Here is a 14,955-nt window from a genome sequence, read left to right as displayed (position 1 = left end):
TAAGACACTGACGTTGCCATTTAGACCAAATATCTCTTATTTTACAATTTACTGGACATTGTTTTTGTTTGTTATGTTTTCGTAGCACCAGATCCTTACTGTTTTTGTTTACACAAGAATCGTTCAACTCTATGAGCACCAGATCTGGTCTAGACGTGGGAAATTTATTACAGCAGTACTATATATATATATATATATATATAGAATTTTAATGCGGAAAACTTAGTTCATTGGCATTGCACTGGATAACGTAACTGATTTTAATTATTGTTAACAAAAAATAACAACTTGCAATTTGGGAATATTTCTAAAAACCATACCTTTATTTGAGTGATGTAATGCCTTAATATAAAATACATAAGCATCAAGTGGTGTAGCCAGGGGGGTTGGGGTTTAGTTAAAAACAACTTTTTTTCTGGCTGTGCCACTTAAGTAAAAAATGGAATAAATATAAAAGGCTGTTTAATGCATAGACATCAACAATGTGGGGGTGTATACACTAATACATATTATACTATTATTAATGTTACCCCTGGCCCTATCTGTAACATACAGGTTTTATGTATGTTGTTACTTATTAGTCAATTATACTTTTGGATTTCTTCCAAAAATGCATTTTTTTTTTGAAATTTTTTATTTATTACAAAATAATCAATTTATCCAAACATTGAATTATGAAGTTGCTCCACTCTATACTCTCTCTCTTTTTCTCTTTCTTTCTCTTTTTTATATTCCTCATATTTTGGGTCATCAGTGAGCAGCTCGAACCGACATACAGGGCAAGAGTTTGTTTTATTTAACCATGGATGTAGACAGTCTTTATGGAAGGAATGATTACATGGCATTTCAATAACAGTGCCAGAATACGGCACCAAACACACAGGGCATTTTTCTGAAGGGTCCAATTCTGTCACTGTACGCTGTTTTAGATTTTCCACAACGATTTTTGAGGCAGGTGGAGCTAATTTTTCCGTTTCAAATGCTTCAAAGTCGTTTTCTTCTCCCCCACCTATGATAAAACGCAGAAGGTCCATTAAATCAAAGTCTCGAACTTCGGTTGTGCTCGTATCGTGCTCATTCATAGGATGACATTGCAAAACCTTATATCCACTTTTTTTCTCGTTTTAAACGGTCTTGGTGCAAAATAAACGGTAAAAATTAAATAACCTACAGAGCTACAGTCCAAGTTAAATAGACGATTTTTACGTTTTTTTTTTTGCTATATTTCCAATTTCTGCAACTATAAATAGTATATATATATATACATACAAATTTCCAAATTGGTACAATTCATAAGTTTATTATTTTACTTTCGTTATAATACATAGTGAAGAATCCTCCCCCACCTTATTTGCTAACCACTGACCCCTATAACTACTAACCCCTAAGGGCCCTAACCACCAACCACTAACACTTTCCACCAGCCTATTCTGCAATGTACCGGAGAATTCTTCACTAGTGCCCGCATGTATATCAATAAATGTACGCGACAAAACTTACTACCTTCATAAATCATAAACAATAACACAACATACGAATACCTCAAAGAACTCTAACGATTCAATAACAAACGTCATAGCATGATACGCCAATTTTCGACAATTCGATTTTGGCTGAGTCACTCTATAGTGTTTCCGAATTCCGATCGCATTTTTCGGTTTAACTCGCAAACGGGTACGAGGTGTGTGAAAACACCACACATATGACAAGAGGGACGTCCGTTCTGTGGGGTAACGTAAGATGATTATACCGTTAGCACCTAAATCCCGTATTTCATTCATGAATTTGTTTTTAACAATTACAATCGCTTTTTTAACAAATACCAACAAGTCGCGGTTATTTAATTCTGTAAATATTTTTTGTTTGCTATCAAACGGGACAAAAAATTAGAATAAAAACATGGACCGTCTTACCCCACCCTATCCTGGAAAAGTTCTTGGTTTATTACCAAATGGGAACAGAAGATAGAATAAAAGGATGTCCTATCTTACCCCACCCTACACGTTCTGGTAGTTTAAAAAAGTTACCCCAGCGACGAGAGAATAAAAAAGCAAACCATCACCGATTCGTAGCATTTTTGTATTTTTACACGACAAGAGTGCAAATGATATACATTTACATTATATGTATATAGATAATAGCATTGCGTCCAAATATGGCAGACATGAAAAATAATTAAAGTCAAATCGTACTAATAATTGCAAGTCCTGCAGTGCAAAATAAAGGTTAACAGAACATTAAAGAAGTTTCACCAACAAGCATGTTTAGAACACAAGGGTTTAAAATGTAATATAGTAGGGTGGGGTAAGATGGGACACCTTTAGCACATAATATCCAAATATCCTGATCGTGTTTTAAACAATTAACAACGGTCAATGAGAGTTATGGGCATCTAGTTTTAGAATTTCTTGAATGTTCTTTGTTTACTACTAAACGGGGCGAGAAAATAGAGGTAAAAGGTGTCCCATCTTTCCCCACCATACTATAGAAAAATTACAATTTTATAGTTTGGTAATTGTAAATTACTGAAATATAAACCACTTATAAGTTACCGTTTACCAACGGTTTGCAGCATTTAGCAGTTAAAAGCACATAGTTTATCCTTTCACACTGTTTAGGCCCTGGTTCAATCTATCCATCGCAATGTCAACATGGGTAGGAGTGAATAGAAGCGACGGACGAAATCGGATGCTTTCTGTTCCACAAGCACCAACCAATACACCTGAAATGAATAGGAAGCATATTTAAGGTAAATAAAAATATGTTTATACTTGAGACAAATTCACAATATAGTGGGTTGAACGAATAAAGGTAACTCATTTATCCTTTGTGTATAGCCGGAAAACGACAGTCGTTATAACACAGGTGTTCTTACACCTCATGCCAGCTTACTACATTTTTGCTATGTTTACCTTCGAGCTGCGGTCTCAACTTTTCTCTAATTAAAAATTAACACATCAATTTGGGTTCAAGGTTTGTCGCTGCCACCATTGTGACCTTAATGGGTTGTCTAAATTACAAGCCGTGTGAAAAATAACCCTCGTTTTATAACGACTGACGTTGCCACGCGAGGATAAACAAGTTACATGTATTCGTACAAAACCCCCACCAACCTTGGCTTAGCATATGCTTGACGACTTTGTCCCTTGCTCCTGGATCTCTTACATTTGTAGCAGTAAACATGCCGCGGCCTCTACTGGAAGAAAGCAACCCCGGCTGGGCTTTCTCAAGATCTTTGAGACTTTTAATCAAATAATCCCCGGTTGTCTCAGCTGCCGATACGAGGTCCCGGGAATTGATAATGTCGATCGTTTTTTCAAGGAAAAGCAGCTTTGATGGATCCCCCATCCACGTATTGTAAATACGATAGCCCTGGGAGTTATGTAATAGTGATGTAATCAGACGTGTGGGAAATATATTAAGGGTAAGATGGGATACTGTTACATAATATCCTAATCGTGTTTTAAACAACTAACAGTGTCCCATCTTCCCCCATCCTACTATGTAGCAGTAAGGGTATGACGCGATATACTGTTTGCGCGTAATGTCCCATATTTCTGATCATGTTTTGAACAATTAACAACGCTCTTTTAGAGTCGGGAGAATAAGGTTACTTCATTCTATAAATATTTTTGTTTGCTATCAAACAGACGAAAAATAAGAGTAAAGAAAACATTGACTGTCTTACCCCACCCTACCATATATATAACACAAATTTAATCACAGACCGAATTAATAAAAAAAGGAAAATAATATGTTTTATAACGGTGTTGTATTTAATAATCTAATACGCTAATATGTACCAGCTTTATCGGTAAAATGCATTCTCGTTTCACGCAACGGATTTCTGACGCAAAAACAACCCGCCAGTTATTTAGATTGACTTCATATACATTCTGCTTCATCGAAAGCGCTTTGTGCGACAAACGCGCGGCGCATAATTACTATTTCTCGCTTTGAGCACTTTTCGTCGAGATTGCTTTATACTAACAAGTGTGTGCAGAAGTCCTTGCGTACTGGTTACAGTAAAGGGATTTGCTATGAACCAGTGTTTAGTTATTTTAAATGATGGAATGTATTTATTGTAGTTTACTTTTAATATGAATGTTTAAGTAATTAAGAAGATGGTTATTCTCTTTGATTTATAGCAGAGCGCTTAAGGTCGGTATTTTTATTTAAATTTAAGGAAACACCTAATTGGTGAATACAGGCCTATAATAAATAATAGTTATTCATTCTTTATTCCATTCAACTAATGTCGTTCGTACAGTAGTCCTTAAAAGTTTTGTTTCAGAGACTGCTTAACTGTTAAATCAGTTGGTTATAGCTTTACTCACAGTGTTCCACCGCATGTTATCGTTGAAGTAGTAACGCCGATGAACATTTTCTTTGCAAAGGTGACAATATCTGGAGGTGTCTCTAACCCCCAGTGTTCATGAGCCCACCACTTTCCCGTTATTGCCACTCCTGTCTGCACCTCGTCCACCACGAACGCTACATTGTGCTGGAAGCGAAACAATCGTGTGACGAACATGAAAATATTTGCGAGCGTATCATTCTCACCTTGAGCGCAATTTCTCGAAGTTTTCGAAAAAAATCGTCAGATGCGTGATTGTCGCCGCCTTCTGCTTGAATCGGTTCAACCACGATCCCCGCTACTGGTGCTCTCTTGCTCCACTCAGTGATCAATTCCTCGACCGCAGCCAAGCAACGAGCCTGAATATCAACGACGACCAATCAGAACCGATTTACAAATCACGTGATTATTTTCAAACCTCCTCTTTGGTGTTTTCGCTCTCGTGCTCCTCTAGCGGATACTTAAGCTTTGGAAAAGGAGCAATCGGCCAATCAAAAGCAGGTATGTCGAGCTTATGAATCGGTTTACTGTGAGTTGTAGACAGAGTTCCCAGTGTTCTGCCGTGAAATGCACCATCGAAGGATAATATTGATAACTTTGGCGAGCCAGGGATCTGTTAAACAAATATATAGTAATGTAGGGTAAGATGGATACCTTTGTGTTTTAAGTCGTGGAGATATATGCATAACTCTTTAAATAGTCTTTGTTTACTACCAAACAGGAGGATAAAAAATCCTACTATATGTTTAGTTTTACTTAAATTTGGTAAGCGGACGACGTTTGATATTGTAATAGTCATGTCAAGGTCTCGTGATAGCTGTAACTTGCAATATAACTCGAGACGAGAACCAAAAGCTTCCCTAATCCATATGTTGTTAATCTTACAGACTTAGATTCTGTTTTTTCTACTTCTGCTACGCCATATGTAAATATTATCTTTTGTAACAAATTATCGAATGATATCTTACGTTGTTTATCCTATCTGTGTCCGCCATTATTCGCTGTATTGAGGGAACATATTTTAAAGTAACAATGAGGTTTTCCTTGCCCAGTTTTAATACGAACATGACAGCTTATGTGTACGGTACGAGTTTTACCTCAAACGAATTATTTTTGTGACTTCGTGATGTCTGAAGTTAAATATTTTAAGACAGATTCGTTCGCTTATTTTTATATTAGAAGATGCAACGTTTACTGTTGTCGAAAGTTTTGTACTTTTGTTTTGTCCATGTTGTTGCTGCTTCTGCTCAAACCCTCCCAACTAATTACTTTCTTCGTTTCAAACCCATACATAGTGACGTATAGGAGTGCGAGTATTTAAGCTGTACATGGACTGTTGTACCTGTCGCGTGTTTTCGCAACAAGTTTTTGCCCGATTGCTGCGTGCGGACGTTGTCGGACTCTTTCACTAAACGAATCACGCACGTTAACATATACACGGAGTCTTGTGTCCAACCAGTACCCTAACTCGCGTTAGTTGCATGACCATGCCACTGGTATGTTCTGGTGTGTCCGTCGTTGGAAGATTGTAAATAAATACCCACGTAAGCGCAATTGTAGTTCCCCCTGAACCACATATTCATAAATACCTGGTTTTTCATGCATGTTGTGAACGCTTCGTCGTCCGGCAAAGGCAGCTCTTCTCCTCTTTGGTTTTTCATGTACCACATAAACACGACTTTGTACGCGTTTTCATTGGCGCAACTACCACAAGCCATTGTAACGGCTTGGTTTAATCCTGGTGGGGCGACTTTGAGCAGAGTGTCTTGTATCAATTGAGGGAAATCTGTACCAGGGAAAATCCCTAAAGCGGGACGGTTCAAAACGGTCGACTGAAAAATAATGTGTTATAAATAATTGAACCATAAAAATCAATGCAAAAAAAGAAAAAGGGTAAGAATAAAACACAACGTCTAATGAATAAACTATATACACAACTTTACGTCTATAATAGTGTATAATGTATATAATATGTTGGGGTAGGATGGGCCATGCTTTCATTCTCTTTTTTCCCATCTAGTGATAAAAAATATTAAAACAAGTAAATACTTTCATGACTCTAAAAGAGGGTGGTAATTAATAAAATCCCCCCCTACTATACTTAAGTATACAAATATATTTAACTATAATAGTGAAATAGTGGTAATGCATTTATATACAATAGTATTTGTATCTCACCTGAAACGCTGGTGTTTTGCATAAGTCAAGTAGTTCTTTGTTGTTGTAGCCTATAAATAAAAATGTATCAGATTGACACAGTTGCTGTATTTTAAACTAAACTTATATAATATACAGCTTTGGGCTATATCTCGTCTCAGAGTCTAACCCATACACAAATCGAAGACTTATCACATAGCACATAGCGATATAGAACGGAATGCATTGATCCTTGTATACAAATTATATACATTGTAACTTGTAATTGGGTACGTGGTGTATGAAATAGAACACCCGTGTTTAACGACTGTCGTTTTGCTGCCACGCGAGCATAAATAAGCTTCATTCATTTATGGCCCATACGCGTCATTTGCGCCGCTGTACGTCATTTAGTGTCAACGTCATGTTTATATGGCTGTTCCATATTATGCATATATTATACTTCGTACACGTTGGTCATACAGTATAGGATTTATCTCGTTTTGTATATTGTATTTTATATGTATATGTATAGTAGGGTGGGGGAGATGAGACACATTTAGCGCATAATATCCAAATATCCTGATCGTGTTTTAAACAACCAACAACGGTCTATATGGGAGTCGTGAGGATACGGTTTTATAATTTTTCGAATGATCTTTGTTTACAACCAAATGGAACGGGAAAGGAGCATGGAAAATGTGTTTCATCTCCCTACCGTATATTAATATAAAGCCCATATACACGTAACGCATAACAATACAACGCACCTAACGGCATAGATGAAATTTGTTGAAAGCAATCTAAGATAATGTTTTCATCACCGTCGACGAGGTAGTTCGCTTTGCTTCGCTCGAAGTCGCAGAAGAACGCCAGAGCTCCGGTGTTCTAAAAATAATACAGAAGTCGATTTTTACCTTTATATTTTGGACTCGGTAAACTATTTCATAGCAGTATGTGCTGTGTGTGTTTTGTGTATGATTTGGGTATAATGTTTTTTAGTTAGGATTTGGTGCTACGAAAACGTAACAGGCACGAGGGACAAAACAAATATAACGACTGTCATTGTTTTGCTATACGGAAGAATATTAAAGTTGCATTATTCAACACCTTATAGCAATAGCAGTAGTTTATAACTGCGTATGCCTTAAACCAAATCGCAGGTGTTTATTACGTGTTGATTATACGGAGATTAAATTTATAATTAAGTTTGGGTGGGATTTTAATCAAATGTCAGCAAAGGTCGAAAGTCGTGGTGCGGAAATCGATATTAACTTCATCAGTGTCGAGTATTTTCAAATCAGTCGCTGATTGCAACACCGGTGCGACAACAAATCGATGCGGGAAAAAGTAAATTGCGATCTTCATGTCGATAAATCTTTAACGAACTTACTTGCATGGAGCTGGTTCGATCCGACAGTTGCTGCAAAGAAAGATTGATTTTAACAATGACTTTTTTTGCTCAAGGGAAATTAACACCCAATGAGAAGTAATACAACAATAGACATAATTGGTATAGTAGTGTAGCGTTTTCTTCTTTAGACAAAAGTAAGACCGCTCACGAACTCAACCACAAGCAACCGATTTAATTCTTATGCTATAAAACGCAACGTCACGCCCACGCAATTACCCAATCAACAGCAGCACGCAAAATACAGGAATGTGCCAATAATGTAAAGCCAATAAGGAATGCGGTGGACGAAGGAATGCGGTGATAGCAATTAACTCACGCTCTGTAACTTAACATAGACATAAAATAAAACATAAATCGCGCTCTGAATAGAGGAAATACACAGCTAAGACGTTAAACAAATACACAACTATAAGGATTCATCATATTAGGTTGGGGAAGATGGGACACCTTTTTATTCTATGTTCTCGTCCCATTTGGTAGTAGACAAACAACATTAAAAGAATTCTAAAACCACATCCTCACGTCTTTCACGACTCCCATAGACCGCTGTTAATTGTTTAAAATACGGTCAGGATGTTTGGAAAACACATTTAAATACCATGTTATAAAGTTAACACACGGATGTACAAACACATTCTTTGCTTTGTGGTTTAAACATGGTTCTGGTGAACCCAATACAAAAAAAGGTACTTTTAACAAAACTATTTATTTTGGTTCACGAAAAATGTTGTTTACTGGTGAACCCGACGCAAAACCAGTTACTTTTAACTGATTATTTCGGTTCACGGAAAATTTTGTTTACTGGTGAATCTGACGCAAAACCAGTTACTCTTAACCGTTTATTTTGGTTCACGGAAAATGTTGTTGGTGTAAACAGTAACTATCGTGCCGTGACACAGTGGGTTAGCGCGTCTGCTGCTTCTGTGACAGATGTTACGGGTTCGAGGTTCGATGCTGCTACCACTACAAGTATTTGCGTCCTTGGGAATGACACCGCTTATGTGTTGTTAACTTATTTTCTGTACGTTACAAAAAAAACAAAATAATAACCCACAAAGTTACATACGTGGCAACTCACAAACGTCACAAGGTGTATGAACATTATCCCATCATGTTATAACGAATGTTGTTGCCCCTATGCAGTGATAAATGAGTTACATTCATACATTTATCCATGTTTTTATGAGCTATAAATATGAAACCTTGGTTTTGGGTCCAGGAATCTCAGTTTTCACCAACGGTTGTTGGTAGACATCATCTCCGTGTGCAGGTGATGACGCGGTGTGCTGGGGTCGGATACCTGGATATAAAATATCGGGTTAGGTAAACGAATTGGGATTAACTTGTACTGTATAGTAGGGTTGGGAAGATATGACTTCTTTAGCACGTAATATAAAAATATCCTGATCATGTTTTAAACAATTAACACCGGTCTATGGGAGTTGTTGGGATACGGTTTTATAATTCTTTGAATGTTCTTTGTTTACTACCAAATGGGACAAGAAAATAGATTAAAAAGATGTCCCATCTATCCCCACCCTACTATATATGCAAAATAATGTTTGTATTAAAGGTAACCAATATAGGATAACTTATTTACCCTCGCGTTGCGGAAAAATATGGGTTCTGCGTTTCATGATATATCGAATTCAATTAACAAATCGTGTTAAACTTTTTTTACCCAGTATGCTGTTTCTGTTTTACGTGTGGAGCGATTTTTAATGATTGCAATATATTTCTTTAACGGTAGTCTTTATCAGTAACGCGAAAGTTCCGTTTATACACCTCGTTGCCGCTTAAACTATGAGTTACCACGTATAGAAATTTGTGGGTGATTACTGATTATTGTGATTATTGTTTGACGATTTCGCACTTTTTGTAATGTATTTCTTACAAAATAGTCAACCAGCACTAATCCACCGCGTAGACTTTTCTGGTGTTGCTTTCGTGAATTTTTATTAATTTAAACCAAATTAAAGATATATATTGATTATATCGTGTCTAACTTTCACTCTATAACGCATGGCCGCATGATACATTGTTTGCGTTAAAGTCTACATGACGTTATGTAAAGAAAGGATATTAAGTTAATATTTGTTCGGTTTCTTAGAGTTAACTTAAGTTGTATTGGACAGACTTGTGCTGTACAAGTTATAAGCTATGGTATGTTCGCTTTGTTAGCTTGATGGCTCAATTCTTAAAATTGTTAGCTCAATTCTCAAGTGGCTATGATCTGAAGCCGCCTTGCAATAACAATGTACAGTATAGGCCTACTCTGTATGGTACTAAGATGAACACCATTACCACATAACATATATTTCATAAACAATTAAAAACGCTATTTTGAAGTCGCGAGGATGCAGTATATCATAATTCTATTGCTTTACCGTTTGCTACCGAGCAGGGCGTTTTTCTCTTAATAAAGAACAATTATGATATAATGTACATATTACGCAGCAAAATAAACCTCATCCAAAATGTTATCATTGCTATCGCTTATCTATGCTTAAAACACAGTCCGACTTTACAAACAAACGCCAGATTACTCTTATTTAAAACGTATAGCGCTTTTGTAAACGTTAAAGTGGGTCGCAGTTGCTCATTCCATGCTGCAAAATTTATAAGAGCTGAGTAAGCTATTTACTCATGGAGCCAGACACCGTGACGTCTCACCTGTACAGAATAAACAGCTTGCCTTGTGTTTTGTACATGTTGTGACAATTTGTTTATGCTCAGCAAAAAGCGAATTTTTAAAACTACAGCGTTTTCAGTTAAAAAACTGGCCAACATAAAAACCATTTAAGTGTATAGCGAAAGAAGATGGGACACCTGTTCATTCTACTTTCAAAGATCGTTCAAAGAATTCTAAAATCGTATCCTCACAACTCTCATAAACCGTTGTTAATTGTTCAAAACACGATCAGGATGTTTCAATATTATGTGCTAAAGTTGTCTATCTTCCCCACCCTTCTATATATTCGATTAATGTAGTAAGTAAACCGAAAGAAATGACGCATACAGCGTCCAAACGTTAATAGCGTTATGCACAATTTTACAGAGGTGCGGTCACTACCACCAAAACATTGTTTAAATAATTTACTATTGTTTATTACCTTTGATAAAAGCAGTAGTTCTTGGCAGCTTGTACAGCTGGCTCCACTTTAGAATATGCGCCGACATTTTGTTGTATAAGTTCTCACTGTAACTGGTACAATAAACAGAAACACTTTGTTAGCGCGCCCTGGGTTTTGGTAGTAAACTAATCGATGAACCTAACGCATAAGCGAGTTTGAATAGAAATTGTATTGACTTGCGGTTAACGAGTCTAGCCAAGCTTATCCAATTACGCGGACTCGGCTGCTATAGCCGTCAAAATAAGGCTCTAAAACTGTTTTCAACCGCCCATGCGTGGGTGTTTTGTTCCCGTTGTCATGTTACGCTGCATGTCTAACTAACAAACGTAAAGCGTTACGTACATCTAAAACTCTCAATGATAGTATAGACTGACACAAACTATATGAATCACTTTATCCGCTGTAACGTCTCTCCTTACTATAATATAACGCTCGTTTGTGCCACGAATGATCAACGTATCAATATCTCTTTCCGTATATCATATAACCTTTCGCACTGCACTAGGCTGTATTGCATCTTCCTGCCTCGCGTAGTTGAAACACAACTTCCTGTTTTGGGAAGCCATTGACTAGTTGAAACACAATAACGTTTCGGCACAAAGAACTTTAAGCCACCATGAATAGGCGCGTGCGTAAACCGCTTGCTTACTCGCAATTACCCGACAAGCATAATATGACATAACCAGTTTCTAATTGGTCGAAATAAGGCAGGCGTAAACGACAGGCAGACATGACCAGTTCTAACCGCTTCGATGCTGAATCGTCTGAAACTGGCCAACGTAATCAAGCTGTGAGCTTCTAAATTCCTCCTAAGTTCTCCTAATAATACCAACTAATATGCCGTAATAGCAAAGACAAACAGTTCGGGCCAGGTGCTACGTATAATACGTAAATCTATCTCTTACATTGCACAAGTTACTGGCCTTGATTTTGGTCTGTTATGTATTTCTAAGCACCGGATCCTTACTAAATTTCTTTACGTAAGAGATTCAAACGGCTTTGTATAAACTTGCTACAATACAAACTATGCTATAGTTTTCCTCTGTATCCCTGCTTTATAAACACCTCTATTTGCTGTTTTACACAAACAATCCATGATAAAGGTTTACCCTATAAGTATAGGGTTGTGAAGACAACCCTATACTATAAGTATACGTTGATGTTAAAAAGTCGTCATCCGTAAAAGCACATATTGTTTGGTTTTACGCAAAGCCTATACACAGGACAAGCCTGCATAAGGTATATGAAACCGAATACTGGTGTTATAATGACTGTCCTTTCCCGGCCACGCAAGGATTAATAAGTTATTAATATAGCCCTTACACATAATGCATAACAATACAACGCACCTAACGGCATAGATGAAATTTGTTGAAAGCAATCTAAGATAATGTTTTCATCAGCGTCGACGAGGTAGTTTGCTTTGCTTCGCTCGAAATCGCAGAAAACATAAGCAGTAAGGCATGAGGTGTGTGGATTCATACAATATTATTCTTTGCACACTTATGTACGGTTCATTCAATAACTTTAATTTGTATATTTTTCTGATCAAATTTCAAAGAATAGCTGTAATAACTAATAACTTGATGTAACAAAATATAGGATATAGCTTTTCCACGCTGCTTTCTGCCAGTGTGTTATAAGCAGTGAAGCGTAGGCCTTCATACAATATTAATCTTTACACAATAATGTATTACGGTTCATTCAACCTTGACACAGGCATTCGTGATATGCTCTATATTGTATATTGTAAGGTGGTATAGAAACTTTAAACGTTAAAATATAGTCGCATGGGGAAACATGGGACACATGTTCATTCTATTTTCTTGTCCCATTTGGTGGTAAACAAAGAACATTTAAAAAAATATAAAATCGTGTCCTCGCGATCCTCATGGACCGTTATTTGTTTAAAACACGATCAGAATATTTAGACGTTATATGCTAAATGTGTCCCATCTTACCCCACAGAACTATACAAACTTGTAAACATTAAATACATGTTAACGTGCAGTTAGGTTGGGGCAATTGAAATGTTCATTATGTCCGTATGTTCAATCTCTCATTTTTTCCGAGTTTTGTCATGCATGTAATTGAAGAACTACTTGTATTCAAATTGATCGACTACTTGTATTCGTTCAAAAACTCGGTCATACTTTTGCTAATTAATAGCTTATGTCAGTTAGTATGAATCGTATGAATGAATGTAACCTATTCTCACTTGGCCGGAAAACAACAGTCGTTATAACACGGGTGTTCTGTTTTATTTACCTTAAACTTATGAGTTACAACTTGTATGCAACTTTGTGCGTAATTGTTACTTTTGCATATAGCTAACAATAGTCAAGTATTATGTAGCGATTTTACCAAGTATGACGTGGTGCTGTTGGCCAACACATACCACGAAACATTGGGTGTTTAAAAGGTTAACCGCATGTCTTCATTGTTCTTTGTTTGCTCCCTGAGCGCTGCTGGGGTAATGTGCCAATCCGACCGAAATCCATAGGGCTTAGACCCATTAAGTGCCAGCACGCTATGGTATACCCCACCCACATAGAATATAATGTTCTAAAGACTCTATGTACGGTACACTTTTAGGACATAATCCAAATATTCTGATCGTGTTTTAAGCAATTAACAACGGTCTATGGGAGTCTCAGCCCTCAACCCAGTCATTAGGGTTGCCTATACATACGTGGTAACTCGTAAGCGGGCACGATGTGTTTGAGACAGAACAACCGTGTTATAACGAATGTTGTTGCCCCACCATGCGAGGATAAATAAGTTGCTTACGTTGTTACTGGCATCCAGCAGGCACGAGGTGTATGAAACAGAGCGTTCTTGTAATAACGGCATTCATTGCTCCACCACACGAGGATAAACAAGTTATATTTTTCATTCCTTCCGCATATCTAACTTTGTTGGTAATTTTTGGTTCGGTGGGCTCGTCAATTCTGTTAAGGTATAAAAGTAGCGAGGGTTTTCGGATGTTTGTTTGCTTTGTGCCTGCTGTGGTAAACGGTCATTATTGAAATGAGGTCAATCCGATGTTAGGTCACCGAGCTATTCTTGCTCATGTACATGCCGACGGTCAATTTGAACAGTTTTACAGAACAAACATCGCATCGTGTGATCCTCAATGACCTCGTTGCTTACTGCACAACATACAACATGCGCTTCTATGACTCAAATAATGCCTGTGTTCGATACACAAAGCACTCCGGTAAAAAACACTTTTTAGGAGACTCTCTTAAATTCTCAGCCTGGCAAAAACACTTTTTAAGGGAATCTCCTAAACTCCATTTCGCAAAACAACAGTTTTTAAGAGAGTCTCTTAAATTCTCAGCCTGGCAAAAACACTTTTTTAAGAGATTCTCTTAAATCACGACTCGTTACAGGTCTCTACCTCCTAAACCGTCCTCTCATAACTTTTGTCAATTTTTAACTCCGGAAATCGCCCACCGTATAAAAGCCTTTGAGATTATTACACCAGCAGTCAGTTGCGAACAAATCAAACTGGTCAGTTAAGTTTTACTTTGTTTTGTAGGTTGGGTGTTTTGTAGGTTGGGGTAAAATGGTACATGCTTTCATTCGCGTTTATCGTTCTCTTAGCAGGAAACAAATAATATTAACATAATTATATAACAATATCCTCACGACTCTAAAAAATCGTTTTGAATTGTTAAAGTTATTAATGTGCCAACGGCGCGCATCTTATCCCACCCTAATGTATACGCTGTAAGGAAGATGCGTTTTGTATTGCAGATCATTTTATATGAGTTGTATGAACAGCTAGCAACTTTTTGTTCAATTGTGTATTAGTTTAAAGTCGACAAATTCGGTTACTTGTTATACTAACGGATAAGCATAGTAGGGTGAGGAAAGATGGGACGCCTTTTTATTTTACTTTTTTTCGT

At 37.1% G+C, this 14,955-nt stretch overlaps 2 protein-coding genes across 2 annotated transcripts; both read right to left on the bottom strand.

Annotated features, from left to right (window-relative positions):
- Positions 1-145: 145 nt before the first annotated feature.
- Positions 146-1,439, bottom strand: LOC100180375 (E3 ubiquitin-protein ligase RNF181). Its single transcript, XM_002127465.5, has one exon. The coding sequence runs from the start codon at positions 1,080-1,082 to the stop codon at positions 657-659; it is 426 nt and encodes a 141-aa protein (XP_002127501.1). The 5' UTR covers positions 1,083-1,439; the 3' UTR covers positions 146-656.
- Positions 1,440-2,060: 621 nt separating this feature from the next.
- LOC100182719 (4-aminobutyrate aminotransferase, mitochondrial-like) lies at positions 2,061-11,615 on the bottom strand. Its single transcript, XM_009863829.3, is given in 12 exon segments — positions 2,061-2,722; positions 3,114-3,372; positions 4,338-4,372; positions 4,375-4,504; positions 4,564-4,716; positions 4,776-4,970; positions 5,947-6,189; positions 6,536-6,585; positions 7,264-7,381; positions 7,887-7,916; positions 9,110-9,207; positions 11,021-11,615. Coding segments are annotated over 12 exon segments (1,503 nt in total). The 5' UTR covers positions 11,088-11,615; the 3' UTR covers positions 2,061-2,597.
- Positions 11,616-14,955: the final 3,340 nt, after the last annotated feature.

This window comes from Ciona intestinalis, chromosome 1 (assembly GCF_000224145.3).
Source record: "Ciona intestinalis chromosome 1, KH, whole genome shotgun sequence".
Lineage (NCBI taxonomy): Eukaryota > Metazoa > Chordata > Ascidiacea > Phlebobranchia > Cionidae > Ciona > Ciona intestinalis.
The sequence above is the reverse complement of the archived record's forward strand: the minus strand, read 5'-3'. Positions and strand labels throughout refer to the sequence as shown.

Bases quoted from the DNA above. Each gene is read 5' to 3' on its own strand.
- LOC100180375 (XM_002127465.5), bottom strand. From the start codon at position 1,082: ATGAATGAGCACGATACGAGCACAACCGAAGTTCGAGACTTTGATTTA.